The sequence below is a fragment of the Lepidochelys kempii genome, chromosome 4, assembly GCF_965140285.1.
Source record: "Lepidochelys kempii isolate rLepKem1 chromosome 4, rLepKem1.hap1, whole genome shotgun sequence".
NCBI classification, from domain to species: domain Eukaryota; kingdom Metazoa; phylum Chordata; order Testudines; family Cheloniidae; genus Lepidochelys; species Lepidochelys kempii.
This window is the reverse complement of record NC_136383.1, coordinates 11,980,575-12,008,514: the sequence shown is the minus strand read 5'-3', so window position 1 is coordinate 12,008,514 and position 27,940 is coordinate 11,980,575. Positions and strand designations below refer to the sequence as shown.

The window sequence follows — 27,940 nt, the reverse complement described above, 5'->3', positions numbered from 1 at the left end:
CTAGATCAACATGCAGGAATCGTGGTCACATGTGTGTCCAACTTCAGTGTTAATCTGCAAATAGGGCAAAAGATTCCATTATTATTCTGTAGCCTATTTAAAAAGCAATAAAGGAATGTTGTAAGGAGAGTCCTGGCTGTGATGGAATTTCATATTAGACTATGGATGAAATTCACTCCTGTGTAGAGCCCCGTGCCAGGTCTATGTGTCACTTAACTCCCATTTAAGCTCTATTTTGAGGGAAGTAAGCGTTGCCTATGTGAGGTAATGTCCCTCTTGATTGGGCAATTTCATGCTCCATGAAGGGAATGGATGATCTGCCTGACTTCTGACCTCCTGTTCTAGTACTGGAAGAAGGTTGACCTTGTGGTTAAGGAACTGGCTTGGTGCTCAGGAAATCCAGGGTCAACTTCTTGGGTGCCCTTGGGTAAGTTAGTTTAATCTTTCTGTGTTGCAGTTTATGAAGTGGAAATAATAATACTTTTCTTCTCCCCCCGACCCCCGCCGGGTCTTGTCTAGTTAGATTATAGTATGCAGTGTAGTTGTAGCTGTGTTGGTCCTAGGATATTAGAGAGACAAGGTGAGTGAGGTAATATCAGGTCTCCTGAAGAAGAGCTCTATGTACGCTCAAAAGCTTGTCTCTTTCCCCAACAGAAGTTGGTCCAATAAAAGCTATTACCTCCCCCACCTTGTCTCTCTATTTAGATTGTAAACTGTGTGGAACAGGCATTGTCTCTTACTTAGTGTGTGCTCCCAGTACGACAAGATCTTGGAGTCTCTAGGCATTATTACAGTAATACAAATAATAAATAAGATGTTACATACAAACTAAAATTTGCAAGCCTTTAATAACCCAGAGCCTCAGCATCCTGGTGTGACAGCAATAGATGTGCAAAAGGAGCAAATACTGATTGGCTCCACTTGTGGTTTTTGACAGACTTTTTTGAAAAGAGGAACATATAACCCGTCTCTGTCCCTCACTGTGAGGCAGAAAATGAACCATAATGTTAGTTTGCATCCCATGCTCACTGCGGAAGCATAAATGCATCTGAGGCAATTATCCACCTACAGAGCATGAAATAAAGAGGACGGATGCTTACAGCTATTAGAAGAACATGCTTATATTTATTAAAAGTGATTTTAATACTGCGTATTCTTAATAGGAAATCCTACACAAAACAGACTGACTGACAATGAGGAGAATGGTTTATTCTGAGCATGCTTCTATTGTTGTTATAGAGCATCAGAAAAGTGCAACAGAGCTACACAAAACACAGAAGAGAGGAGATCCAAGCACCCAAGTGTTTACAATCTAACTCAGCTAACTATGCTCCGGAGAACACTGTGTTCAAACACAAGGGGGCCTGGAGACCTCACCAGTGATGGGATTATCTCAGGAGGGGAACCATCAGCCAGAGGTGCCACCAGAAATGAAGTCTGATTGGAAATCTCTCTGCAGACTCAATGAGAGATGGCAGATAATGGTAATGGAAAAATACAGAGGAGGGGCACAATCAGTGGGAGTTTTGTCGCTGGCTTTGGCCCCATGAGGAATTTAGGGTAGCACCATTACTTGTCTCACCTGCCAGCGCTGTGTGGTATGGCAGCCCTTTACATCACTGCACAGGCTGTCTGGGTCACAGTACTGTGGGGAGAATAGCTTTGCTACCTCCCTTCCAAAGCAGGTGAGCAGGAGTAGGCAGAGCCTTGAATCTGCCCATCCTGAGCAGCTCAGCAGATGCAGAAGGGAAATAATTTACTATTGGTATTGATCACTCACAGATTACTTCCCTGTCCCCCCCTGCCCCTTTCCACCCAAGCCAGGGGAGGGAACCAGAAAATGAATCGTGATTCTCCATCACAATTCACTGCTTGGTGTGCTCACAGGACGGCACACCTGTTGGGTGCCCTGTGCTCAGGGCAGATACGTAGTCGTTACTTACGAGGCCATAGTTTGGCCAGAAAAGTAGTAAGGGAAAAAGCTGGCAGGAAAAGCAAAGTACTCTCTAAGAATGCAGGGAGATTTAGGAACACTACTATATAACAGAAACAGACCCAACCACACACTAGACCCTAAAATAAAGCTCATTCTCATGCTCATAAAACAATTGTATATTTTAAAGCTCCTAAAAATTGCCCTCTTAGCTAGCTATAGCCTTTGGGTCTATATGATTTTAAAAGTTAGACGTACCAGGGAAAGGCATCGTATTAAAAAAAACACTCCCCCCAACCAACGGAGAGTAACTGAGGCCTGTGTTTCATGTGTGTGGGGAAGAGGTGGCAATCCGGTCCTAGATTTCAGATCCTACGGGAAAGGACTGTGGAAGTCCCCCTGTCGGACTGGATACTCATCAATACCCAGCCAGTTTTAAATGGTTGCCAAGAAGACAAAAAAAAGACATAAAACAAAAAGAGGTGGAAAAAGTAAATTTTTAGCAGTATGAATTAGGGAATAGAAGGCAAATTGGTTGGCAACTTCCTACTAATCAAAGCCATGAGAAAGTGATCCCAGGAAGAATAACTTCAGGACAGGGACATGAGGATACACACACGGGAAAATGACCAACCAAAAGGACTTTATAATCAGCTCAACTGACTGAGCTCTCATGGTTTATCCTCCAAGCACTCACAATGAGCTCAACAGGAAGAATGGACTGAACTTATAAGGAATTATATAAGGAATATATAATATTTGGCTATTATGCTGTCACTTAAAGCTGTGATGAAGGTGGACAGATTATCACCAACTAGAATGCTGTCAGGTGGCAATCGATTGATCGATAGGATTCCCAAATTAGCTGGCTGCTCTGGTGCTTCTGGATGCAAGAGGTCAAGAAATTAACCAAGTTTTGCTGGGGGTGTATTTGGGCGGATGAAAGACATTCTCTGAGGACCTGTCTCCCAACCATGCAAAGGCAAGACTCTGACCACTCACCGCTCCCAACCGCTGGCCCTGATCCTGCAACTTGTTATGGGTGAACACACCCTCTTCATCTGTGTGGAGCCCCAGTGACTTCAGTGAGGTGTCATTTGGGCTCAGGAATCTCCCTGCATGGAGCCAGTTTCAGAATCAGGGCCTTACAGAGTATGCGTGATGAACAAAATCTTAAATAATTTCTCTCTGCTTATATTTGAATTGATATGGGCCAAATCCAGGTGTTTTTACTCAGGCAAGCTCTCATTAAAAGGCAATAAAACCAGAATGTTGGGCTTGAGATTTCCCCCCATATTTGTGAGGCATGTAGGTAAGTATTGTGGTCAGTAGGTTTCCGGTATAGGGTGGTGTTATGTGACCATCGCTTATTAGCACAGTAGTGTTCAGGAAATGGTCCGCTTGCGTGGATTGGTCTAGGCTGAGGTTGATGGTGGGATGGAAATTGTTGAAATCATGGTGGAATTCCTCAAGGGCTTCTTTTCCAGGGTCCAGACGATGAAGATGTCATCAATGTAGCGTAAGTAGAGTAGGGGCATTCGGGGACGAGAGCTAAGGAAGCATTGTTCTAAGTCAGCCATAAAAATGTTGGCATACTGTGGAGTCATGCGGATACCCACAGTAGTGCCGCTGACTTGAAGGTATATACTCACCTACATACCTCCAGCTTCCATCCAGGACAAAACCACACGATCCATTGTCTATAGCCAAGCTCTAAGATACAACTGCATTTGCTCCAATCCCTCTGACAGACACAAACACCTACAAGATCTCTATCAAGCATTCTTAAAACTACAACACCCACCTGCTAAAGTGAAAAAACAGACTGACAGAACCAGAAGAGTACCCAGAAGTCACCTACTACAGGACAGGCCCAACAAAGAAAATAACAGAACACCACTAGCTGTCACCTTCAGGCCCCGACTAAAACCTCTCCAGCACATCATCGAAGATCTACAACCTATCCTGAAAAATGATCCCTCACTCTCACAGATCTTGGGGGACAGACCAGTCCTCACTTACAGACAGCCCCCCAACCTGAAGCAAATACTCTCCAGCAACCACACATCACACAACAAAAACACTAACCCAGCAACCTATCCTTGCAACAAAGCCCAATGCTAACTCTGTCCACATATTTATTCAAGTGACACCATCATAAGACCTAATCACATTAGCCATGCCGTCAGGGGCTCGTTCACCTGCACATCTACCAATGTGATATATGCCATCATGTGCCAGCAATGCCCCTCTACCATGTACATTGGCCAAACTGGACAATCTTGACACAAATCTGACATCAGGAATCATAACATTCAAAAACCAGTAGGAAAACACTTCAACCTCTCTGGCCACTCAGTAACAGATTTAAAGGTGGCAATTTTGCAACCGAAAAGCTTCAAAAACAGACTCCAACGAGAAACTGCTGAGCTTGAATTAATATGCAAACTAGATACCATTAACTTGGGTTTGAATAGAGACTGGGTGTGGCTGGGTCATTACACATATTGAATCTATTTCCCCATGTTAAGTATCCTCACACCTTCTTGTCAACCGTCTAAATGGGCCATCTTGATTATCACTACAAAAGTTTTTTTTCTCCTGCTGATAATAGCTCATCTTAATTAATTAGCCTCTTACTCCGCTTTTTCATGTTCTCTGTATGTGTCTATCTATCTTCTTACTATATGTTCCATTCTATGCATCTGATGAAGTGAGCTGTAGCCCACGAAAGCTTATGCTCAAATAAATTGGTTAGTCTCTAAGGTGCCACAAGTACTCCTGTTCTTTTTGCGGATACAGACTAACACGGCTGCTACTCTGAAACCTTAATCTTCGATTTGTTAAGTTAAATAGATTGAGTTCATTGAGTCTATCACTATAAGGGAAGTTTTCTAATCATTTAATCATTCTTGTGACTTTTCTTTGAACCCTCTTCAATTTATTAACATCGTTTTGAATAACTCAGTATTCCAGCAGTGGTCACACCAGTGCCAAATACAGAGGTAAAATAACCTCTCCACTCCTACCTCGAGATTCCCCTGTTTACACATCCCAGTATCACGTTAGCTCTTTTGGCCACAGCATCACACTGGGAGCTCATGTTCAGCTGATTGTCCACTGTGACCCTCACATCTTTTTCAGAGTCACTGCTTCCCAGGATAGAGTCATCCATCCTGTAAGCATGACCTACATTCTTTGTTCCCAGATATATACATTTACATTTAGCCATATTAAAATGCATATTGTTTGCTTGTGACCAGTTTATCAAGTGATCCAGATAGCTCGGAATCAGAGATCTGTCCTCTTCATTATTTACCACTCCCCCAACTTTTTGGTCATGTGCAAACTTTATCAGTGATGATTTTATGTTTTCTTCCAGGTCATTGATAAAGATGGCTTACTTGTAGAGCTACCGCCTATTTGCCAGGAAAGTAAGAAGCATTAAGTGTAGCCGTTGAATCAAGAGGTCTTAATCACCAGGTGATCACTGCTGGGTGCTGTCTGGACACCAGCTATAGGTGCCACTTAGAGGATAACATCACCCCTTGTTATTCTCAGATATTGCTGGAGCAGTTCCTCCACCCAAACCCGCCCAAACCTTGCTTTTGTCCTGAAATAAGACATTCAGTGGGTATCCTGAAAAGCAGGCTAGATTGTGCCCAGGCTAAGCAAGTCCACAGTGCGGGGAGAGGACACTAGGAGTGTTCTTTTGCTTGGGCCCCTGTACAGAGGCTAAGCACAGCCCCCATCATGTCCACTGGGCCATGGTAATGCTGTAGTACTGCTCTCCAGTGGGCCATGGGGTGACGGGGAGTGTGGGCAGCACAGGGGGAGTACGTGGTGCACCCAGTCAAAGGATAAGGGAGCTTCTCCTCCCGGGTACACCCTGCTTGGTGCTCCAGGAGGAGTGTGGCTTTTGCCCTGAGGGTGGAGGTAGTACCCTGGGAAGGACTTTGGAGGTGCCATTCCGGGGTACTAGTTCTGCAGGAGCTCTTGTTGCACTCTCAGGAAGAGATGGGGTAGGAGGTCTGGGAAGGACCTCCTGGGGAAGAAGGTCTGGGGTAGGTCTGGGAAGGAGAGGATGCAGGGCCAGAGAACTCCCTGGTACCTGCATCCAATGGTCATTGCCCTTCCAGAGCAGATATGGAATCAGTAAGGAAGCCACGGGAAGCGTAGGGACTCCATGACCTTAGGGGCAGGGAAGATTCCCTCCTCCGTGGCCTCGTCAGGGATCCCTAGCAAATACAAAAGCTGGCTTTTTGGGCTGTGTGGTCATTTGCAGGATTTGGCCCTAAATGCAGAGTCACAGCAGCTATAGGAGGAGTCACATGACAGATGAAAGCCAAATAAATACCCCCTGAACGTCACTGAAGAGAGCAGAGAAAGAGAGGGCACTTTACCTTCACGCTACAGTACAGAGGAGGTGCATTCATAATACAGCACGTGGAGGTGAAATTGGCTCTCTGCTCCACCAGTTCGGCAAGGGAGGCTGGGGTTGCATCAGGCATTGTCTTGCTGAAGCTTTCTTTTAGTCTGCAATGTAGTGGCAACAGGTCAGATTTTAAAGGACGCGTTAGTGACAGAATAAGCAGTAAAAATTACACTGATCTGTTTAATTGGTGTACAAATACATGTCTCAGCTACTAGCAGCCCTGCCCGGGGGTGAGTTATATGGGCCTGTGGTGCCCGTGCTCCAGGAATATTCCGGGCCCCGGGGCCTGGCTCCACCAATGTTCGGGGCCCGGTCTCTCTCCTGGCCCCTCGTATAGCCCCCGCATGCCTCCCCTGGAGTGTCTCCCGGCCCCGCCTGCCACTCCTGAGTGATTTAAAAGGGCCCAGGGGCCCCCGACCGCTGCCACCGGCAGTGCAGCGAGGCTAAGCCGGCTTCCTGCTCACTCTCGCTCCACGCCACTCCCGGAAGCGGCCGGCACGTCCCCGTGGCCCCGTGGGGGTGGTCTTCTCGCACTGCCCCTGCCCTGAGCACTGACGCTGCAGCTCCCATTGGCCGGGAACTGTGACCAATGGGAGCTGCAGAGGCGGAGCCTGCAGGTAGCGGCACGCGGAGACCCTCCCCGGTCCCCTCGCCTAGGAACCACTGCCAGAGGGGTGTGCGGGTTACTTTTGGGAGCCACCCAAGATAAGTGCCGCACCCCTCACCCCCTGCTGCACCCCAACCCCTTGCCCCAGCCCAGAGCCCGCACCCATCATCCAAACTCCCTCCCAGAGCCTGCACCCCTCCCGCACCCAAACTCCCTCCCAGAGATTTAGGCAGGTGTACATTTGTGTGTGTGGGAGGGGGGCGGGCAGGCAGGACTTGGACCCATTCTGGACACCACCAAAAATTGTACAGATCTGCCACCCCTGGCCCTGCCTCAAAACTAAAGCGGGCAGAAGAAGTCATTGCCTTGTCCCCTTTCAAGAGAAATCACCTCTGGGCCACAGATAATTTACACATCCCTTAATTCTGAACACTTTTGACTGGACACAGGTCACACGGGCTATTTCTATGCTGCGAGTTGAGGAGCATAATTCTCTGTGAGGTTTCTGGTCCAAATAGATCTGCTTTCTGTGAATATCCTCCATGATTCACTTCAAATTTCTATGTTTCCCAAAACACTCGCGCCTGTGAACTTGGTCATTAGAACATGTGTAGAAAGTGAACTTAAAAGGGGCAAAGACACAGCTGAAATGAAGTTCTTTAAAAGGGCGTAGGAATATTCAGGACATATTGCAGGCAGTGCCCTATTAGTCAAGAATGGAGGAGAAGCTTTAGGAGCAAATGGCGGAAGTAGAAGAGCTTACAGGATCAGGAATGTGTATTCTTACCTCTGTTTGAATTTGAGGAATGTCAGGTCATTATATTCTCCGCATAGCTCATTGGCCTTTGCTAGGAATTTGAATATCTCCCCCCTCAGCTGTGGCCTCTGCAGTGCAGAAAAAAAGGAATATTTCTATAATCAAGAAATCCCCTAGTCTGTCACAATGCATTGTCCTGACCCGCGAGCTGTGGCTGGCGCATACAAGCTCTGTGTGAGTTTGGGAAAGATTTTAGGGGAAGGAGACATTTAAGAGCAAGGCAGAGGGCATCTGAACGTGTGAGAGAAAACGATTACACTTGTTACCTTGCTAGAGACACAAGCAATGGAATCCGCAGCAGGACAGCATCCATTGATAAGATTATGGGTAGCATCATACACCTTACTTAGGAACACCTCTGGGATGCTGGTTTGCCTCCGCGCTTTCTCAAATATGAATCTGCAACAGGACAAGAAAAACATGGTACCCTCTAGTTTGCGTGTTCATCATGGGTTGAAACCAGATCCCTCCTTTCAGCATTGCTGACAAGCTTTAGATGATGCTTTCTTACAAAGACAAAACCACCAATTTCTCCAGTGTGGATCACAGGCAGGGCTCGTAGTGCCACCTATTCTTAACATTTCCTGACACTTCCCATCATCATTACATTTCTGCTTATGATTGTAAGCTGTTTGGGGGAAGGGACTGTGGTCCAAATCCTCAAAGATACCCGGGTGCCTAGCTCACATTGAGTTAGGTGCCTGAATACCTTTGAAGCTCTGGGCCTATGTCTTTGTGTGTCAGTACAGCAACATGCACAATGGGACCCTGATCCTGTTGGGAGCTGCTGGGTGATACCCCTGAAGAGAGGAAGGATGGTCTTGTGGTTAAGGCACAGGACTGGTACTCAGGAGATCTGGGTTATAGTCCTGGCTCTGACACTGACTCCCTGTGTGTCCTTGGGTTAGTCACTTAATCTCTCTGTGCTTCTTTTCACATCATAGTATTTCCTCCCCCCCGCCCCCCACACACTCTGTCTGTCTTGTCTATTTAGATGGTTAGCGCTTTGGGGGCAGGAACTGTCTCTTATTAGGGTTATGCAGCACCGAAGCATGATGGGCCCCTGTCTCAACGAGGACCTCTTGATGCTGCTGACGTACAAGTGATATGAATAATCATAAACCAAAGGCAATTAACTCAGTGCCTTTCAGAAGGGTTAGAATGAAACTAAGGCTCCGCTTGGACAGCGGTAACCATTGTTCTGTCTGGGCTGGGGAAGGAGGGCAATGAGACTATGTACCGATCCATCTGATGGCTCCCATCACCAGTGCACAGCTGTTCGTCTGTGGGCCTTTGGAGTTCCGGCAGTTGAGGGGATTTAGCAGGTTGCAGTGAATACATGCAGAAGTAGTTTTCCAGGAGATTTTTTCCATTGCAACAATCAGAAAATTTTTCGTCCTTGGATGATAGTTTAGTGCAGATTTTTGTGGTGAGTTCTGACAACTATAAAGAAGACAGCAATGAGTTTAAGGGCTGAAGTATAGTGATACCTGACATTTTTACAATGGTTTACCTGTCTTAAGCAGTGTGCAGACACTGACTACTAAATTCCCACTGTGCCCTTAGGAGGCATGTGGATAAATATTATCAACCCCATTTTCAGATGGGGAAACAAGCAGGAAGGTGAAATGATTTGCTCAAGGCCAAATGGTGAGTCAGTGGCAGAGCTATGATTACTACTCAGGACCCCCTGACTCCCAGCCCTGCGGTCATTCCTCCAGTGCCTTATCTATTATTAATAATAAGTCTGTTGTGTTTGGACCAGCAGCATTTCCAGTTACTGTCTGGGCTTTGGATCTGGTTCCTGGAGTTCAGAGTGAGAAAAACAAGTGAGTTCATAAGACCTTAAGTGAATTGCACAAGCTGGAGGGAAATTTAGCTCTGTGCTGTCAAACAACTCTAGATCCCAAACGGTCTCAAACTGACAATGTGTCAAACAATAAACACACATGGTAGAAGGATTACAATATCAGAACCAATTCCTGATGGTTGAGATACCTAAAAGGCATGACTCTGGCTTTTGCAGCCTCTGAAAACTGGCTTAACTTTTCCTACCTGCCAGAAACATCACAAAGTCCAACTAGTGAACTTTGGTATTGGACTTTGAATGTGCAGGGTTGGGTGCAATGCTCAGGGTTACGTGTCAGTTTTCAAATGCTTAGAGTCCATATCATCTTAACAGTAATCAGTCAAAGCCAACTTTGTTTGCACACATGGATCTTACTGTCACAAGGCATCATTGTAAAAGCTGAGTCGATTTTAGAAGAGGATTAGACATTGAAGTTAAGACACTCAAAAGTAATTAGTGAGTCCATGTTTAGGTGCCCAACGTGGGATGCCATCAAGGTGATTTTTTTTGGAAAGCTTTGAGCACTCACTCTCTGAAAGCTGTAAGTATCTGATGCTGGACACCCCAAAATTGAGATACCCCAGATCACTAGTCACTGTTGAAAATCTTGGCCCAATCTGAATAAGAATATCATCCACTATTTGACTATCTAGGATAAAACTGTAGAACTGATATTAATCCCCAAATTTTAGGACATAAAACCTAAAGACTGAGGTTAGGAAGACATTTCCCCCACAAATACATTATTGTCTTGGAGGGAAACTAATGGGTGAGTCAATACAGAAACTGAATAAAAGAATTTTCAATGGATGTATTTACTCAAACCCCACAGCAGTGTGATGGGCACCTATCAAATAGAGAAATCCATCTGTTAACAACTTCTTCCATGAGGAAGAGTAAATAAAGAAATAGGGGAAACAATTAGCAGCACAAGTGATTATTATACTAATAAGTTAGCTGGTGATTTGGAAGCTCAATTACAAATACAGAAATAAATACATGAAATGGGAAATTGAATGGAATCACTCATGCTACTCTCTAGAGATCCCATTTCAAAGAAGTTTTTTTAATTAGTACAGTCATCTGAAACTAGGGCTGGATTATACTACCACAGTAAATCCATCTAATTTATGCAACTTCAGTTACGTGAATAACGTAACTGAAGTCGATGTAGTTAGATCCACTTACGGCAGTGGCTACACTGTGCTGGGTAGACAGGAGAGCATCTCCTGTTGACTTCCCTTATGCTTCTCGGGGAGGTGGAGTACACAAATCGATGGGAGAGTGCTCTCCCATCGATTTAGCATGTCTTCACCAGAGCCGCTAAATTGATACTCGCTGCATCGATTGTAGCAGTTCCAACCTACCGGTAAGTGTAGACATACCCTAAAGGAAAAGAAACCCAGAGGGAATAAGCAGCAGAAACAAAACAAGCCCCTTTGAAGAATGAAATGATAGCACTTACGAAGCTTATGCACTTCAGGCGAGATTATTAAAGGTGTTTAGGTTCCTAACTCCCATTGGGCAGCCAAAATACTTTCAAACTCTGGCCTTCTCCTAAGAATTTTCTAAGGGAAGTGATTGTGGAAGTTCAACTACTTGAGACATGTTAAACAAAACTGCACCAAAGCACAACCAAGCGTACAGTGTGGTATACTACTGCACCAGCAAGGAGTCTGGACTAAGTCAGTGTTTCTCAGTCTACAGTGTGTGACCCTTATTTTATGGACTGAGGGGAAAAAAGCCAAATCCTGCAGTTTGTAGGATCCAGGGAGCACATCTTGCTCTCTCCCTTTTCTTCTTCTCTTCTGCTGCTCCTGCCACCTTAGCCCTTTTCCACCTCCCAACCCAGTCACCACACAGCTCTCTGCCTTCCCCTCCTCCCACTTGCCTAGAGAACCTAATTCTGGGGTAGCGGATGTGCTGTTTCTAGAGGCTGCAGAGCCAGCATCCCAAAACAGTACTCATTGAAGTGAGTACTAAGCAGGCAGAGGTGGGAGAAGAGAAAGGAAACAGCCCACCATCCCACAGGCTCCCAAACCCCCACCCAGCATCAGACCCCTGCCAGCCCCACTGAGTGTCCCCACCACCCCTACACACAAGTCCTCAAGACCTGACAGTTTGCCCAACCTATTGCTCAAAGCATTCCAATGCCTCCCATTGTTTCTCCCTTTGATCCAAATCCCACAAGCTTTTGTGGCATGACTTTCGGGGCCATTTTTTGGCTTGTGGGCTCAACAAAGTGAAGAGCCACTGTGCTAGATGACTTAAGAGGTCTGCTCTGTCTAGAATTCTGGGATTCCTACCTCCTTCAGCATGCAGTCTTCAGTCATGGAATTACAGCACTTGGAAAACACCTCAGCAGAGTCTTCAGCTAGTGGGGAAATGTCCTCAAATGAGGCAGAGGGTATCTTCTGAGCAAACATTGTTAAGGTGCTAGACAGTCACAAAATGCAAAATGGAATTAGGTATTTTAGCCATTCCAAAGTCTGCCTACTGTTCTTAAGTCCTGTCTATTGACATTTGTAGGATAAGTGCCACGAATTTTGAACACGAGTAACTAAAAAGAGATTTGCTTGTTTCACACTATGGCTGCAGAAGGTCTGAAAAAACAAATACGGTAAATTTTTTATTGAATGTTGAACCAGGAGCAGGGAAGGGCAACAAAGTCTTTTATTGCCAATACTTTAGCTCTCAACCTACTAAGATGACCCGCATATATCTTATGGCTTTTTAAAATATGGACTAAAAATAGAAAAGCAGTGTGATGGTGTTTCCCCATCACCTGCCAGAGAAAGGGAAGAACCTCAATTAGAGACACAACCAACACCAGTGGGGTGAATGACTGATTGCCTCCTGGCCTGAGTTAGGTGGTGATCCATCAGGCACTTGGGCCTTAAAAGCAGGCTGTCAGGATCCTGGGTGAAGATAAGCTGGACTAGTGGCAGGAACTCAGTAGGCAGGAACAACCGCTGGGCTTCAGAATAAGTACCAGGGTCAATAGTCAGGCAGCGAGTCAGGCCAAAGAACAGAGCTAGAGACAAGTTGGAGATCAGGCCGAGGGCCAATACCAGGTATCGGGGGCCATGTGGGTATTCCAGGGTTCGAATGGGGGTCAAGATTCAAGATCAATACTGGGAATTCAGGAACAGAGAATGTAGGGTGGTTATGGCAGCCAGCTAGTACTCTGCATTATTGCCTAGACACTTCCTGGAATGGCCCTTGCGTTTATACAGTGTACGGAGACAATCAGGTGCCATGAAGCTGTTGTCTGTCAAACCCCTAGAGGTGAGACTTCCTGGGGTTGGTGTCTGCAGTGGGTCATGGGTTGGGGTGCACAAGCTGGTAATAGGTGTCAGTGTGGAGCTGGTGTTCACTGCCTAGCAACCCTACAGGCCTGTGTATAGACCTGCTGGGCTTTACACAGGCTGAGAGAGCTAGGTGTGGAAGAGATTGTCGTGGGAGAAGTATTTGTCTGTGTGGGAAGGCCTATGAATTTGGTGTTGTCTATGGCTGAAGAACTGAGCCACAGGAATAGAGCTAACTATGTGGCGGACCCTTGGAACAAGGGGCCAAGTGTCCAGGGAGACCTTCTGAAAGGGGACTAAAGAATAGAAGAGACCCGCAGAGCAGGCTTCTGTATCGGGGAGGCTATAAGGGGCAGGGAACTGAAGAGAAGTCCAGTAAGAACGGTGAGTTGAGCTCAGGAGCTTGTGTGTGTTGGGACTTTGAATGCCCTGAAAGGGGATTGAACTTTGAACTCTTAGGTGACTTGCCTGGAGGGCCAGGCCATGGAAGACCCACGCAGATGGAGATGGCCAGCAGAAGGGGTTGGAACTGGGCGTACCTGCAACATTATGCCCTGTTGCAAGTGGGTGTTCTAATGGTGAGTACACCACAATGAACTGGAAGACTGAAATGCTTTAACATGCTTGCATAAACCAGGATCATTGGGCCAATTCCTCCTCACGTGGTATATTGTTCTACTCTGACAAGCTCCCTGTGAAGTCACTGGGAATGATGCCTGAGCAATGACTGAGTTACAGGTGAGTAGAGATGTCATACTTTAGCCCTCTCTAACGATGGACTAATGTTTGAAAGAATCTCATTAAAACAGTGTAGTTGGGAAAGAAAAAGACCAACTTTTTCAAGCATGGGTGGCTAAATTTAGGTACATCCTTCCCTGTGTAAGTACTTAAATAAGTAGTCTTGATTTTCAGAGGCGCTGAGCACTTGTGATTTCATATGGGTGCTGAGCAGCTCTGAAAAGCAGCACATTAATTAAAGTGCCAAACCTGAGACATCTCATTTAAAGATGTTGGCCTAAATAGCTGGAGTTGGGAAATCCAGAGGCATGGCTCCATACCCAAATTTAACTCTGAAACCAAGAGTATCCATGAGCACTTGCCACCTTTATCCTTGATACACTCTTATGTTATCCCACCTTACGGCACTAGTCAAGAGCCCAGAACATTAATATCTTGCTCTCTGTGTTCAGTACACAAACAACACTCCCGCTGTTCACAATGCCACTACAAAGCCGAAAGCCCAATCTACTCTCTTATCTCTGCAGACTAGAAACAGTAAGTATATGCCTCTTGAGCACCCTTCTAATTGGATGTGAGACTCCACCAACCATACACAAGAGAGATCTGTAGCCATGTCAGCTGAAATAATCTTGGGTTGAATGGGAGCCCATCTAAACAAGGATTTCACAGTTTTGACATGCTACAAAAGAACGGTAATAGGTTAGACTGGTTGCTTTGCACCTCTACCAAATACAGTACTTTTCCACAGAATACAATAGTGCACTTATTTTTCAAATCCTGCTGAATCTTATTACAAATTTACAGGAAACAGGAAATTCAAATATGAAACACCTTCACTTCTGAACATATAGTATTGCCTTCGTACCTGAACTTTGATTTTTCCTTCCCATATACTGCATAGCGGGAACAAATTCTGTTTGACATGGTGGTGAGTATGGACAGAGTCTTTCTTTCTAACCTCTGGAACAGAAAGGAGAAGAACTGCATTAGGCACAGATTGACTCCTTTACTTGTAGTCTACGGGAGCATTCCTATCAGTCAGTTTTCAGAGTAGCAGCCGTGTTAGTCTGTATTCGCAAAAAGAAAAGGAGTACTTGTGGCACCTTAGCGACTAACAAATTTATTTGAGCATAAGCTTTCGTGAGCTACAGCTCACTTCATCGGATGCATTCAGTGTGTCATTCAGTTTATTATCCTAAATGAATCTAAATATCCCCATTAACCCTCAATGCAATGCTGAAATTACACACAGCTTTCCTAGATGTCCACTATCACTTGTGGTCCTTCAGTTTTGCGATGGTTCAAGGAGATATTTATATAGTCTTTAGGCTCATGTAAGATGTCTTGTCACCTAGGGTACTCCAACTGGAGCCCCTTCTTCCTGTCATGAATACCCTTTTTACTGGTTGCAATGCTGACGAACTGCTGCCCTCTTCTCTGTCCTGAGGAGTGTCAGAAATTCAGGTCTGAATATGTTAACTTGGCAGTTCTCAGTCATTCGCATTTCCCTTCCTAGTAATTCACTCCTTTTCAAAAGTGGCTTTTAACTTCCAAATCTCTTTATTTTTATTTAGAGTTCCAAACTTACTTCCTTTCTCTTAAGATCACTATCATCCAAAGGGGGTGATTCTCTATCTTTTACAGTCTGGGACCTCTGCTTCCCTACCAGGACCATCTCTCATCGAGCCAGGCCTGCTTTACTATTTAGCAATATATGATCCCCTGTCACCAATTTGTGATTCCCCACCCCTGGGAGATCCTGATCTCCATGTTGAGAAGGTCACAGCAGTGATCCTCCATTTATGGCTCTGGACTGGAGCTTGCAGTGTGCTAATTTAGGAGTGCTGCCATGTGGGGCCATGTGGGTACCCATAGAAGTGCCGCTGATTTGAAGTGCCACATGGCCCCACAATATGCCAACATTTTTATGGCTGACTTAGAACAACGCTTCCTCAGCTCTCGTCCCCTAATGCCCTTACTCTACTTGTGCTACATTGATGAGATCTGCATCATCTGGACCCATGGAAAAGAAGCCCTTGAGGAATTCCACCATGATTTCAACAATTTCCATCCTAACATCAGCCTCAGCCTGGACCAGTCCACTCAAGAGATCCAATTCCTGGACACTACAGTGCTAATAAGCGATGGTCACATAACCATCACCCTATACCGGAAACCTACTGACTGCTATTCCTACCTACATGCCTCCAGCTTTCACCCAGACCACACCACACGATCCATTGTCTACAGCCAAGCTCTATGATACAACTGCATTTGCTCCAACCCCTCTGACAGAGACAAACACCTACAAGATCTCTATTAAGCATTCTTACAACTACAATACCCACCTGCTGAAGTGAAGAAACAAATTGACAGAGCCAGAAGAGTACCCAGAAGTCACCTACTACAGGACAGGCCCAACAAAGATAATAACAGAACGCCACTAGCCATCACCTTCAGCCCCCAACTAAAACCTCTCCAATGCATCATCAAGGATCTACAATCTATCCTGAAGGACAACCCATCACTCTCACAAATCTTGAGAGACAGGCCAGTCGTTGCCTACAGACAGCCCCCCAACCTGAAGCAAATACTCACCAGCAACCACACACCACACAACAGAACCACTAACCCAGGAACCTATCCTTGCAACAAAGCCCGTTGCCAACTGTGTCCACATATCTATTCAGGGGACACCATCATAGGGCCTAATCACATCAGCCACACTATCAGAGGCTCGTTCACCTGCACATCTACCAATGTGAAATATGCCATCATGTGCCAGCAGTGCCCCTCTGCCATGTACATTGGTCAAACTGGACAGTCTCTACATAAAAGAATAAATGGACACAAATCAGATGTCAAGAATTATAACATTCATAAACCAGTCAGAGAACACTTCAATCTCTCTGGTCACTCGATTTCAGACCTAAAGGTCACAATATTAGAACAAAAAGACTTCAAAAACACATTCCAATGAGAAACTGCTGAATTGGAATTAATTTGCAAACTGGATACAATTAACTTAGGCTTGAATAGAGACTGGGAGTGGATGGGTCATTACGCAAAGTAAAACTATTTCCCCATGTTTATTTCCCCCACCCCCCACTTCTCCTTGGACGTTCCTGTTAACTGCTGGAAATGGCCCACCTTGATTATCACTACAAAAGGTTTTCTCCCCCCGCTCCTCCCGCTCTCCCGCTGGTAATAGCTCATCTTAAGTGATCACTCTCCTTACAGTGTGTATGATAAACACCCATTTTTTCATGTTCTGTGTGTATATAAATCTCCTCACTGTATTTTCCACTGAATGCATCCGATGAAGTGAGCTGTAGCTCACGAAAGCTTATGCCCAAATAAATTGGTTAGTCTCTAAGGTGCCACTAGTACTCCTTTTCTTTTTGCAGATACAGAGTAACATAGCTGCTACTCTGAAACATATAAAATAGTTTTCCAGGTTGCTGGAAATGACTGGAGTGATGTTTAGCAGCTGCCACTTAGTAGGAAATGAACATCATGTTTGTGATGTTTACTTAATTTCCCTACAGGCTGAAAGCAAAGGGAATTGGTGCACCTGCCTCCACTGCATTAGCAGCAAATCCTATTCCAGTCTGGGTGCATGGTGATGCTAGGAAACCAAATAAAAACTATAGACCCTAAATGCGATCTTCCTGAAGTGGACAGTAAGACAGTGTATGGAGGTTGATTCAGAGCAACCCCCCTTTTTGGTACCAGTGGCATAGTAAACTTCTCTCCCTCCTCACTAATTTCCTAGCTCCCTCTCTCCACCAAGGAAATTATTTTGCATTCTCTCATAGTTTCCCTTAAGGGACTGTGCTGCCTATTACAGTGAATCTCCATAGCAATAGATCTCTCACAGAAAGACTCTACACTATTCGGCCATATCTTGTTTGATGGGTAGCCTTTTTTTAAACAAATGAAAATGAATGAATGAATGGCAGTAACCATCTCCTCTTAGACAACTTTGAGTGTAATAAGACTGGCGTTTACATAAGAGGGATATTGTTTGATTGTGGTGCAACCAAACCCCTTATTGTGCTCATTTTCATGTGTGGCAGCATCTTATAGACAGTTGGTAAGATGTCGAGAGTTGTGTGAAACCTATGGAGTAGACTTTGGACAAATTTAGATTTTCTATCAAAATTCATGATTTAGCAAGGTCCTGATATGAAACTTAATAGCTTTAGCTGAGTTTCATTGGGAATGTTGGGTTTGACTTCAACAATTACATATTAAAGGAGTGCAAACCCAGGGGGATCAAATGCAGAGCAAATGTTCCCTTGCTTCCTCATGGAGCAAAACTGGCGAGAGTCGCACAGCTTAATCACGATTAAAAGTCAGTGGATGCCAGGGCTGAATTGCTACATCCTTCGGTAGCCTTCCAAATGGCACCCTGAATGTTCTAAGGTAACAAGGTAATACTCCATCATTGTTCTATACGGTACGTATAATTTACGATGTGTGGCACTGCATTTTGCGCACACGCTGCCATGCCACTGTGACAGGGATGGTGTCAAGCTTAAAGAACCAATAGAAGAGACATCATTTTTTAAAAGGTTTTAGAATTGTAGTGCTATAGAAGTTGGTAGGAAGCAAGTGAAGGAGGGACACACTTACCTCTTTCAAGAAGCACACAGTAGGGCTTGGTGAAATGCAGCAAGTCCCAACCATGGATAAGTAACTCTTTATAGAACCCACCAATACTGGGAGTGGGGCTTGTCCATAGTTACTGGAATACTCATGAGCAAACCTGAAAAGAGACAGTACTTGGCTGGAGGATTTGTTAACTCAGAGGGATTTTCAAAGACATCAAAAGGAATTTGGCACCTGAAGAAAGTCAATGACTTTCGAAGAGAGTTGGGCACCTGACTCCCTTATGGGCTTCTGAAAATCCCATCCCAGTGTTTTTGCAAATGTAACGTATGCTATTTTCAATTTTTTTTTAAAATGCCAGGAACATATAGCAGGCTGCCTGCATAAACCAGTTCACAAAAATGGGCTTAAACCCATGTGAATGCGTCACTGCTCCACCAACTGAAATCAGAACAGAAATATTCCAGCAAGTTTGTTTATTCGTATGCATTTTTTGACAATCATTACAGTTCATAAGGTCAGCCTGACCTTACGGAGTCTTCATAACTCTCATGGTATAAAAAATATTAAGTTGGCTATTTAGTAGCATCCTGATGAGTTTCAGATAAATTAATAAATGGTTTAATAAATTGCATTTTTGTCATGACTGGCATCTGCCAACCCTGATGAGCAAATTAGGTGGGTTAGCAATAAAAGATAAATACGTAGAGCTAGGGTATGCTCTGTGCATCCATGGAGTGCAAAGTGGGGGAAAGAGGAGAGATTCTGTAGTGCCTAAGTCATATGGAGGGAGACATTATGCTTGTATAAAGCATGATGCCAACAGGAAGCTATGATCACGCCCCTTCCCATCCACCATAGGCCTGTGAGTGCGGGCAGTAGTTCTAACTGCCTCTCCCACACAACTGACTGCCATATTATTGTGTTACAGGGATGTACCCTCTCCCCAGCCTCGCTGTGCATCCACATAGAGGTGGCCCTAAACATAGCACATGAGCTCCAAATTCTCCCTGGTTTTGCTTGGGTGAAATGTCAGAGTTAATGGATCTCTCTTTTATCCCTGGCGCATGAGACAGTTGCTTCTTTTACAGGCAATCACATTGGACACTTTATCTTGTAGTTTGGTTACATTTTCTAAGACTATTAAACAGCTAGCGCCAGGAGAAGGAAAGAAATAATAAAAGTAAATGTGTTCATAAATCTAACAATAAACAGCGGCGTTAAGTCCAAAGTTGGCAAACTTGGGTGCTTAACATCAGACAGCTCTTTCGCACATTGATGTGTCTAGGGAGAGATTTGCAGAGAGATTTGCAAAGACAATCAAATACTTTTGATAGTCAGTGGGAGTTGTGTGACTAAATCACTGTTGTACCTTTGAAAATCTCTCTCTAAAGTATCTAAAAAGAAATTTTACTATCAATCTCTACAGAGAGATTCAGGGCCAGATTTTAGCGTTTAAAGATGCAGACAGGTGTCTAGCAGAATTTACAAAAATGTCGTACATGGTTTAGGGGCCTATCTCACATTCATTTCAATGGGAGATAGGTACTGGAGTAAGCTAGGCATTATAATTCATTTGTATTAGGTGCCTATCTGCAGGTTTAAGTACCTAAATGCCTTTGAAAATCTGAACCTCAGTCCCTATGTTAGTCCCTTAGGAGAACCCAGGAATGAGACAATAAGTCAGAGATTCAGGATCTACAGAGGGCTCTCTGCTTTTCCCCTCCTTACCTTTTCCACCATGTCTCCACCATATGAGTCAGAACAAACAATAGTCCTAACTTCCTGAACCAAGAGAAACACAGCCTTTCCTGGTGCCTTCTGACCCCCAACTACTGCAATCCAAGCAGAAGATATTCTAAAAACTGCATTGCTGAGAGGCACCACAGAGACCCTTCTTCAGATCACACAGCACCCAGAAAGACACTCCGACCCCATTGTCTTTAAGAACGTTACTGCTACACCATATAAGATTTTATTAAGCTAAGCCATGGTCCTCTTTGCCCCATTATGAGTGGAGCATGTCTCCAGGGACTGTGGTTCTAACCCTTGTGCTTGGCACACATAGTGGGTAGGGGGAGAAAGGTTCTTTGTACCCTGGCAGCTTTGTGCATCCATGCAGGAGCTAGAGACAATAAAGCACACAAGATAAACTTCTATCAAGTGCTTAACCCCCATTTAATAGCACTTACACTTGTCTGCATCCCAACCGTTCGTCAGAGAGAAAAAACAGAATCTAATGGAGACAACCTGTTGACTAGTGAATGAGTTTGTTTGAAATTAACTAAGGGATTTAATGTTGTTCTCAGGATACATTCAAGATGTGTAAAGTTCATAAGCTAAACTCTTAGTGCTTATGTAATGCTGACAGACCCCGGTCTTCCGTGGGCGGGATTGAACCTGGGGCCTCTGCAGCTTAAAGCATGAGTCTTTAAAAGCCTGACCTAAAAGTGGGGGCAAAAGACCTATCTGGCTTTAAGATTAAACTCGATAAGTTTATGGAGGAGATGGTATGATGGGATAACATGATTTTGGCAATTAATTAATCTTTAAATATTCATGGTAAATAGGCCCAATGGCCTGTGATGGGATGTTAGAAGGGGTGGGATCTGAGTTACTACAGAGAATTCTTTCCTGGGTATCTGGCTGGTGAATCTTGCCCATATGCTCAGGGTTTAGCTGATCGCCATATTTGGGATCGGGAAGGAATTTTCCTCCAGGGCAGATTGGAAGAGGCCCTGGAGGTTTTTCGCCTTCCTCTGTAGCATGGGGCACGGGTCACTTGCTGGAGGATTCTCTGCTCCTTGAATTCTTTAAACCACGATTTGAGGACTTCAATAGCTCAGAAATAGGTGAGAGGTTTTTCGCAGGAGTGGGTGGGTGAGATTCTGTGGCCTGTGTTGTGCAGGAGGTCAGACTAGATGATCATAATGGTCCCTTCTGACCTTAATATCTATGAATTTATGAATCTATGAAAAAAAGCCAGCTAGCTGTAGAGTAAACTCATTAATCTCTCTCTCTCTCTTTAAGTAGTTTTGGTGACACTAGATGGGCCAGAACACCACATCCAGGAGGTGTGTGGGTTACACTTACCTATCTGCAAAATCCTGGGGGTCCTTCTTGAAGGCCTCACAGAGTTCTTCATTTGATGGCTTCATGTATGTAGGGAACTCTTTGGGCGGTTGGTGCAGGGCGGCCAGACAGAGCTTTCGCTCTAACCCTTGCTGGGTACAACAAGCCGCAATCCCTGGGTGATCAGGATAAGGAGAGTTTTCATCACAGGACTTGGCAGACAGAGCTGAAGACTGGGGTAGGGTGGAATGGAAGAAAAAGAAATGAGAGAACATTAATGTCCAAGTTCTCAGTCTAGCAGTAATTACAGTTTTCACATTCTTTAAGTAAAACATTGTCTCCTTCTATAGGTGAAATCCACTTCTGCACACAGCTCAAAGAAGCGGGCTCTGTGGAGGAGCCCTGTGGGGGGTTGGACTGGTGATACCTATCTTGGGGACATAAGCACAGGTATGTTGTTCAGAACCACAGTGTCACTACCTTATTCCTCTGTGCTGGCTGCAACCCCTCCCAGTCACTTATGGAGTTTATTGGGGCCACGTTAGTTAGTAATTCATTGCATACCTATGAATGTACCACAGAATACTTTGTCAATGTAATACAGTCTTAGTAACATGAGATTTCCCCTTCTGCTATTCATTCTCTGGTGAGAAGAGGGACAAGATAACTCTTTTTGGGGGGGGGGGGGGGGATGAATGAGTTGTGTGAGAATTTTGTTAACCATCTTGCTTAACCACTTGTTAAGCACTGTAGCTCTGGCCAACTTCTGACTTTTGTTAAGCCAACTTATGTTCAGGGTGCTTCTAAGAAGGAGATAACACAAAACATGCATTAAAAGGTATCTGACCCAAACGTCTTACACTATCAGCAGTAAAAAACCCAATTGCTTAATGCATAAAGCAAGCACCAGAAATAGTGGGGGCTCCAATGCAAAGCAAGAAAAGAGGAGAAGGAGAACTACAGTGGCTGCATTACAAAGTCAGTGTTAGCAATGTGGTCAGTGAAGGCTATCTTAGCACAGGAGATACCTGCAGTATTTCAGACACTATGGTGTGGTAATTGTGGGAAAACATTCCATTTTTAATGGTAATCACTGTAGAAAGGGATGGATTCTGGAGCCCTAATGAAGGCAAAACTCCCATTGACTTGTTTTAAGTGAGAAGACTGCAGGATGTAGCTCAAAGTGGATGTGGTTGTGTTGCTTAGTGTCAAAATTCTGCCTCTATTGTTGCACAGGGTCTTCTGGCAGTCAATCTGATGCATTTCTGCTGTAGAGAGGAAAGGTAGGATTTGGGGGGCTGTAGTGCATGGAGCCAAGGAGGCTGCAGGGCACAGACAGGTGAGAGCAGGCCTGTGGGAGAGGTAGAAGCGGATGATTGGCCATTCATGGTCCTCCAATTCTCTGTCCCATGTTAGGAGCATGTAACTGGCATGGAGAGCTACTTAGCCACATAGCGGAAGTAGCCTCCACCTAATGAGTCTTCTGTGGCTGGGGTGAGAGTCTGAAGATTCCTCACCCACATCGATGCACTGGCCTATGCCCAGTCCACACACTCAGGCTTGGTGCTGGCATGATGGAGTTGGTCTGAAGAGGAAAGAGGCAGGTGTAACTCCAGAAATGGGTATTTAAGTTGGCAGAAGTGGGCCACCCCGTTTCGATGAGGAGTCGGTCTCTTAGATATTAGTCATCCCAACATTTGTATTTCTCCAGACGCGATTAAACCAGAGCAGTGATCTGTGCACAGGAAATGTGGCCCAATACTTTTTGGGGCTCCTCATCCATACTCTGAATATGATTTGCAAAACCACTTAGCCATTGGCACTATATAACAACAACATTTAGTTCTTATATAGCACTTTTCAGTTTTAGATCTCAAAGCACATTACAGAGGAGGTCACAATGATTATCCTCATAGTACCGATGGGGAAACTGAGGCACAAGGTGGGACAGTGACTTGCCCAAAATAAAAAATAGAGATGGCCTCAACCCAAAAGCTTGGATCAGCATACCCCAATCTTTTGGCAACATGAGGGTATGTGTATTGTTCCTTTAAATATGTAGCAAGACACCAGCAGCAGGTTTTAGGCAGAAGCTCTGAACCAAAGCATAGGGTTGGAGGAAAGAGGGGTCACAGTGACTTTAGGGATAGTACCATTTCCTTTATTCCAGGAAAATTTAACCCTTTCTGTAACTCTTAATCACATGACAAGCTGCTTGAAATCTGGATCCAGACCTGATTTTTGCAGCTGGATCCCAGCTCTATTAAATTCCATTAATAGTAATGAGAGTTACATGTGTGCGCTGAACAGACAATAAACCCCTCCGCCTTTCAGCCATAGTCAGCGTTACCTTTTAAATTAATTTAAAGATGCTTCCATACTTAGTCACCTCCCCCCAGACTTCTCCACCATTTTCACTTGAAACTTTCATTGGAATGTAAACAACATTGCATGTACATAACCGTACATAAATTGGAACCATCACATTGTTTCTCTCTGTTAAGCATGTAATTATATGGTTATGTGCAATATATTATTCAGCCAGTAGATGCCTCTGTATGCCATTCAGAATTCCAGATAGTGCTGTTGGGAAACTGCATAATGAATTGTGTCAGTCAAATATATATATACTAAATAACGTTAGAGACATGAATATTATATATAGTACTATAAGACAGTAGAAAGGCATTTGTGTGTCGCTCTGCTCATGCAGCATTCCTGAATGTAGCTGGAAAAGCTTCAGGGTTGTATAAACTCTGAAATCTGGTTTGTGTGTCTTGCTTTGTAAAACCTTGGTCTGTGTAAACAGCAAAGTGAAACAGAGCCTCATGAGGGAATTGTTAATTTTAGGTGCTCCCAAAACAAGCAAAAACCCAAGGCCACAAAAACAGACCAGTAAGATTAAAAAAACTGGAAGGAGCCAGTGGGATTAATAGCAGAGAACAGACGATACAAGTAAGACAAGTAAAAAGAAGTTTAAGCAAAAATGAATTAGTTTGGGTTAGTTATTGTGATTTGTGCATAAAAATGTTTAGTCAGGGGTTTAGAACGGATAGGTTTACAGATGAGGTAACTTAGTCTGTGCAAAGCTACAGAATAGGGTATAAAAGATAGTGACTGACAACAAGAGAGTGGAGAAAAAAAGGGGAAGAACACAGCAGAGACCAGAGACTTGGAAAACGTCTCCCTCCCCCCAGAAGAGGTAATTTATAGCTGGTAATAGCGTAGTCTTAAAATGTGCAAAATAAATGCTACAAGAAACTATTTAAGCCTAAATTGGAATGGGTCTCCTTTGTCGTCATACAGGATGGAGCCTGGTAAACAAGGGAGAAAAAGTTGAGGCCAAAGTTGCATGGAAGCCTGTTTGTTTGTCTATAGTTAGAAGCTCTTTTCTTTAATAAATGCATCGTGTTTAAGATACTGTGATTCTACAGAGCATGACTTACCCCAGTTTCATAGCAGCTGGGGTGAACCCCTTTGACACAACACGTTTCTGCCAGGAAGACCACCTCTTTCACAAGGTGACTGATCTCTTCAAAGGTGGCATTGGAGAATTTCTTGCTGTTCAGGATGATTGCTCTGAGAACAAACAGGAGGCAAAGCTCTTATGGCCGGTTTGGGGAAGTATTTATTATTCACTGAAACCCTATTGAAAGAAATCTGTCCGATTGCAGTTACAAGTTTTACATGAAGAATAGCAGCTCTGGGTCTGAAATACGAACAAGCGTTTTCTTTTAAAGCAACATTTTGACTTCTTTAAATGTCACTGGAATCTGTGCTATAGGCATAGAGCCTTATTTTCAGCATGCCTGTATCCAGGCTTCCAGTTTGTTCCCACAGCTTTGCAGCCAGAAGTAACTGTGGACACAGATTTCCTTCTACAGTTATCTATGGATACATCTGGTGTCACATACATGCCTAAGTACTGATAGCAGCTGCAGATCAGGCAGTTAAATGTCTAAGGGTACATCCAAACTGCAGCTGGGAGCGTGCTTCCCAGCTCAGATAGACACCTGCTAGCTTGCTAGAAATGGGGTCAGAGAGACAGATGCTGCCATTCAAGTAGAAGGCTGGGATTTTCAAATCCTAAGGGAGCTAGGCACCGAATTCCATTAAAATGCAATAGGATTTAGATAATTAACTTCTTTTGAAAATTCAAGGCAGACAAACAACTTACAGTTTAAGGCCCTGATCCTGCAAACATGCAGGTGTTTAACTTTATTCATGTGACTGGTCCCACTGAAATCAATAGGACTCACCATTTATAGAATTTAATTATAGTTAAAACTTATAACATTATTTTTTCTTTTTATAATATTTTTCTTTAACTTGGTTTGTGTGCTGTGTCTTAGCAGTATGGGTTCAAAGTCAATGCTTCAGTGTTCTGGGGGGTACATACAGAGTTCGGAAGTTGTCTTTTCCCATGGTGTTGAATTCTCCACAGATTTTGTCCCGTACATAGTCTCGACCTGCAAAATCAGTCACAGGAGGATTTATGATCAGTTACTTGTTTTGATAAAACAGACACAGAAGAAAACAAAGCATATCTCACTCTGTCCTCTTGAAGACAAAGATGGGCTTGAGTGACACCAAAACAAAAAACACACCATAAAAACCCTACCCAAACATGTTCTCTGCACACATCTCTCCTTTTGGGAAAGGATGAAAGATCAAACAACATGACAGATCTTAGTCACGTCCCTTACTGAGGTTCTGGAAGGTGCTCAGATCCATGGTGATGAGCATAGTATAAAAACCTATTTAAAATAGAATCTGTATGTTCTTGAGGGTCTGGTCCAAAGGCCACTGAAGTGCATAGGAGTCTTTGTTACTTCAGTGGGCTTTTGATCAGGCTCTTCTTTCCAAAATGAGAAGATGAGAGAATTAATGACAGGTTTCAGAGTAGCAGCCGTGTTACTCTGTATTCGCAAAAAGAAAAGGAGTACTTGTGGCACCTTAGAGACTAAGGTTAGTCGCTAAGGTGCCACAAGTACTCCTTTTCTTTTTGATGTTGGTTTATTTTTTAAATAGAAAGGGGATGGACATGTCTATTCCCATATTCCAGCCATCTCTTCTGGAAAAACAAAAACACATTTTGCCACTATTATAATTAGAAAATAACTGTCTACGTGCACATGTTGTTTGGGTATCTTTGTAGAAAAGCAGTGGGGTGAAATTCACCCCTGTGCCGAGGGCCAGCATCAATTTTCTAAGTATCAATTAATTCCCTCTTAAGCCCTCAAAATAGGATTCTAGTGGTGCAGAAAGCTTGTGCAGGCCCGCTGCATGGGGATGAATTTCATCCCTATAGCATTTAATACAAAATAACATAGGATGGTTCAAAACAGCCTATAGAGTTCAAAACAGAATTATATCTCTGCTGCAGAATTCCACAGAATTGTGTAAAACAAACCAACTCCTCAAACCACTCCCTGAAAACCCCCACAACTCTACAAAGAACATATTTCTCTGTTAAATTTGACACTGTAGGCTCAGAGTAATTTTCACAGCATTCCAATTAATTTTCATAAAACCCTCTTGGTTCCACCCCAATGGAATGCGTCACTGAACCTAATGCGTCACTGATGTTCTGTGACACTCTCTTAGTAAACACTTCACCTCAGGGTGAATGCACGTGGTGTGACTAAATTCTTCTTTGTAAGTCACTTAGCAGGTACTACTGGGCATTTTCAGAATTTAAACGAAGCTTGAAAAAAATCAGAGGGAAAATGACAACATTTTTAACCCTCATCTTGTTTGTCTGATGAGATTCCAGTTTGCTCAGTGCCTGAGCCGTCTTCATTTGAATAATTCAAGCTACTAGTAGGGCTGGAATGATCCAGTCGTCTCATCTGCCTCTTTGCTGCGTTACACTCACATTTATCTGCTTTAGACAGCAGCAGAGAAGGATGCTTGAAGCTCTTTATGCTAGAGGTCATTCTTCACGCACAGATGTCATGAGGCAGGGAACATTTCTTTAAATAAAAGCAGGCAGACAGAAATGGCCACTTTCCAACTGAGGTAAATATAGAATAAGGGCATCTTTGTCATGCAAAGCAGTGTTTACTTGTGGCGAACACAAAGTTAGGGTTTGTGAAAATATTAACTTGGCCATAAAATGAAAAGTGGAGAGCTTTGCATAATGCTAATTGGAACCTGTTTTACTGAGAGCTAGATTTTTGGCTTTGCCACAATCCTGCGGAATGGGGGTGTAAAAGCAGCCCAGGGAAGTAAGAAAGGCATAGTTCCTTTCGACCACCCCCACTTGCTTCTGGCAGAGAGTCATTTGTTGCTGGCCTCTATCAGTAGCAATTTATAACCTCCCCCTGCACCGATTCAGCGGTGCTGGCTTGTGCATTGGCTTCGCCCATTTCCCTCCCATCCCCACCTACCCACTTGGTGTTTCCAATGGCTACTCGTGGAGTTATGTACTACACGGTGCAAGTAATGGTGGCAGAGTTGGGCACTTGGTGTACTAGGGAAGGGCAAGGATCCTAGTGTGGGTGGGGAAACCAGTCTGGAAATAAATGTATTGTCATTTTGGTGAAAGACTTCTTTTAAAAT

At 44.1% G+C, this 27,940-nt stretch overlaps 1 protein-coding gene across 1 annotated transcript; it reads right to left on the bottom strand.

Moving 5' to 3' along the window:
- On the bottom strand, window positions 1-27,315 carry GC (GC vitamin D binding protein). The gene is made up of 12 exons (XM_073343173.1): window positions 27,171-27,315; window positions 25,776-25,845; window positions 24,823-24,955; window positions 21,398-21,609; window positions 18,329-18,461; window positions 14,556-14,650; window positions 11,948-12,077; window positions 9,033-9,235; window positions 8,059-8,191; window positions 7,763-7,860; window positions 6,337-6,469; window positions 1-54 (listed from the first exon to the last, which is right to left on the bottom strand). The coding sequence occupies exons 1-12, from the start codon at window positions 27,313-27,315 to the stop codon at window positions 1-3; spliced, it is 1,539 nt and encodes a 512-aa protein (XP_073199274.1).
- Between the last annotated feature and the right edge of the window lie 625 nt (window positions 27,316-27,940).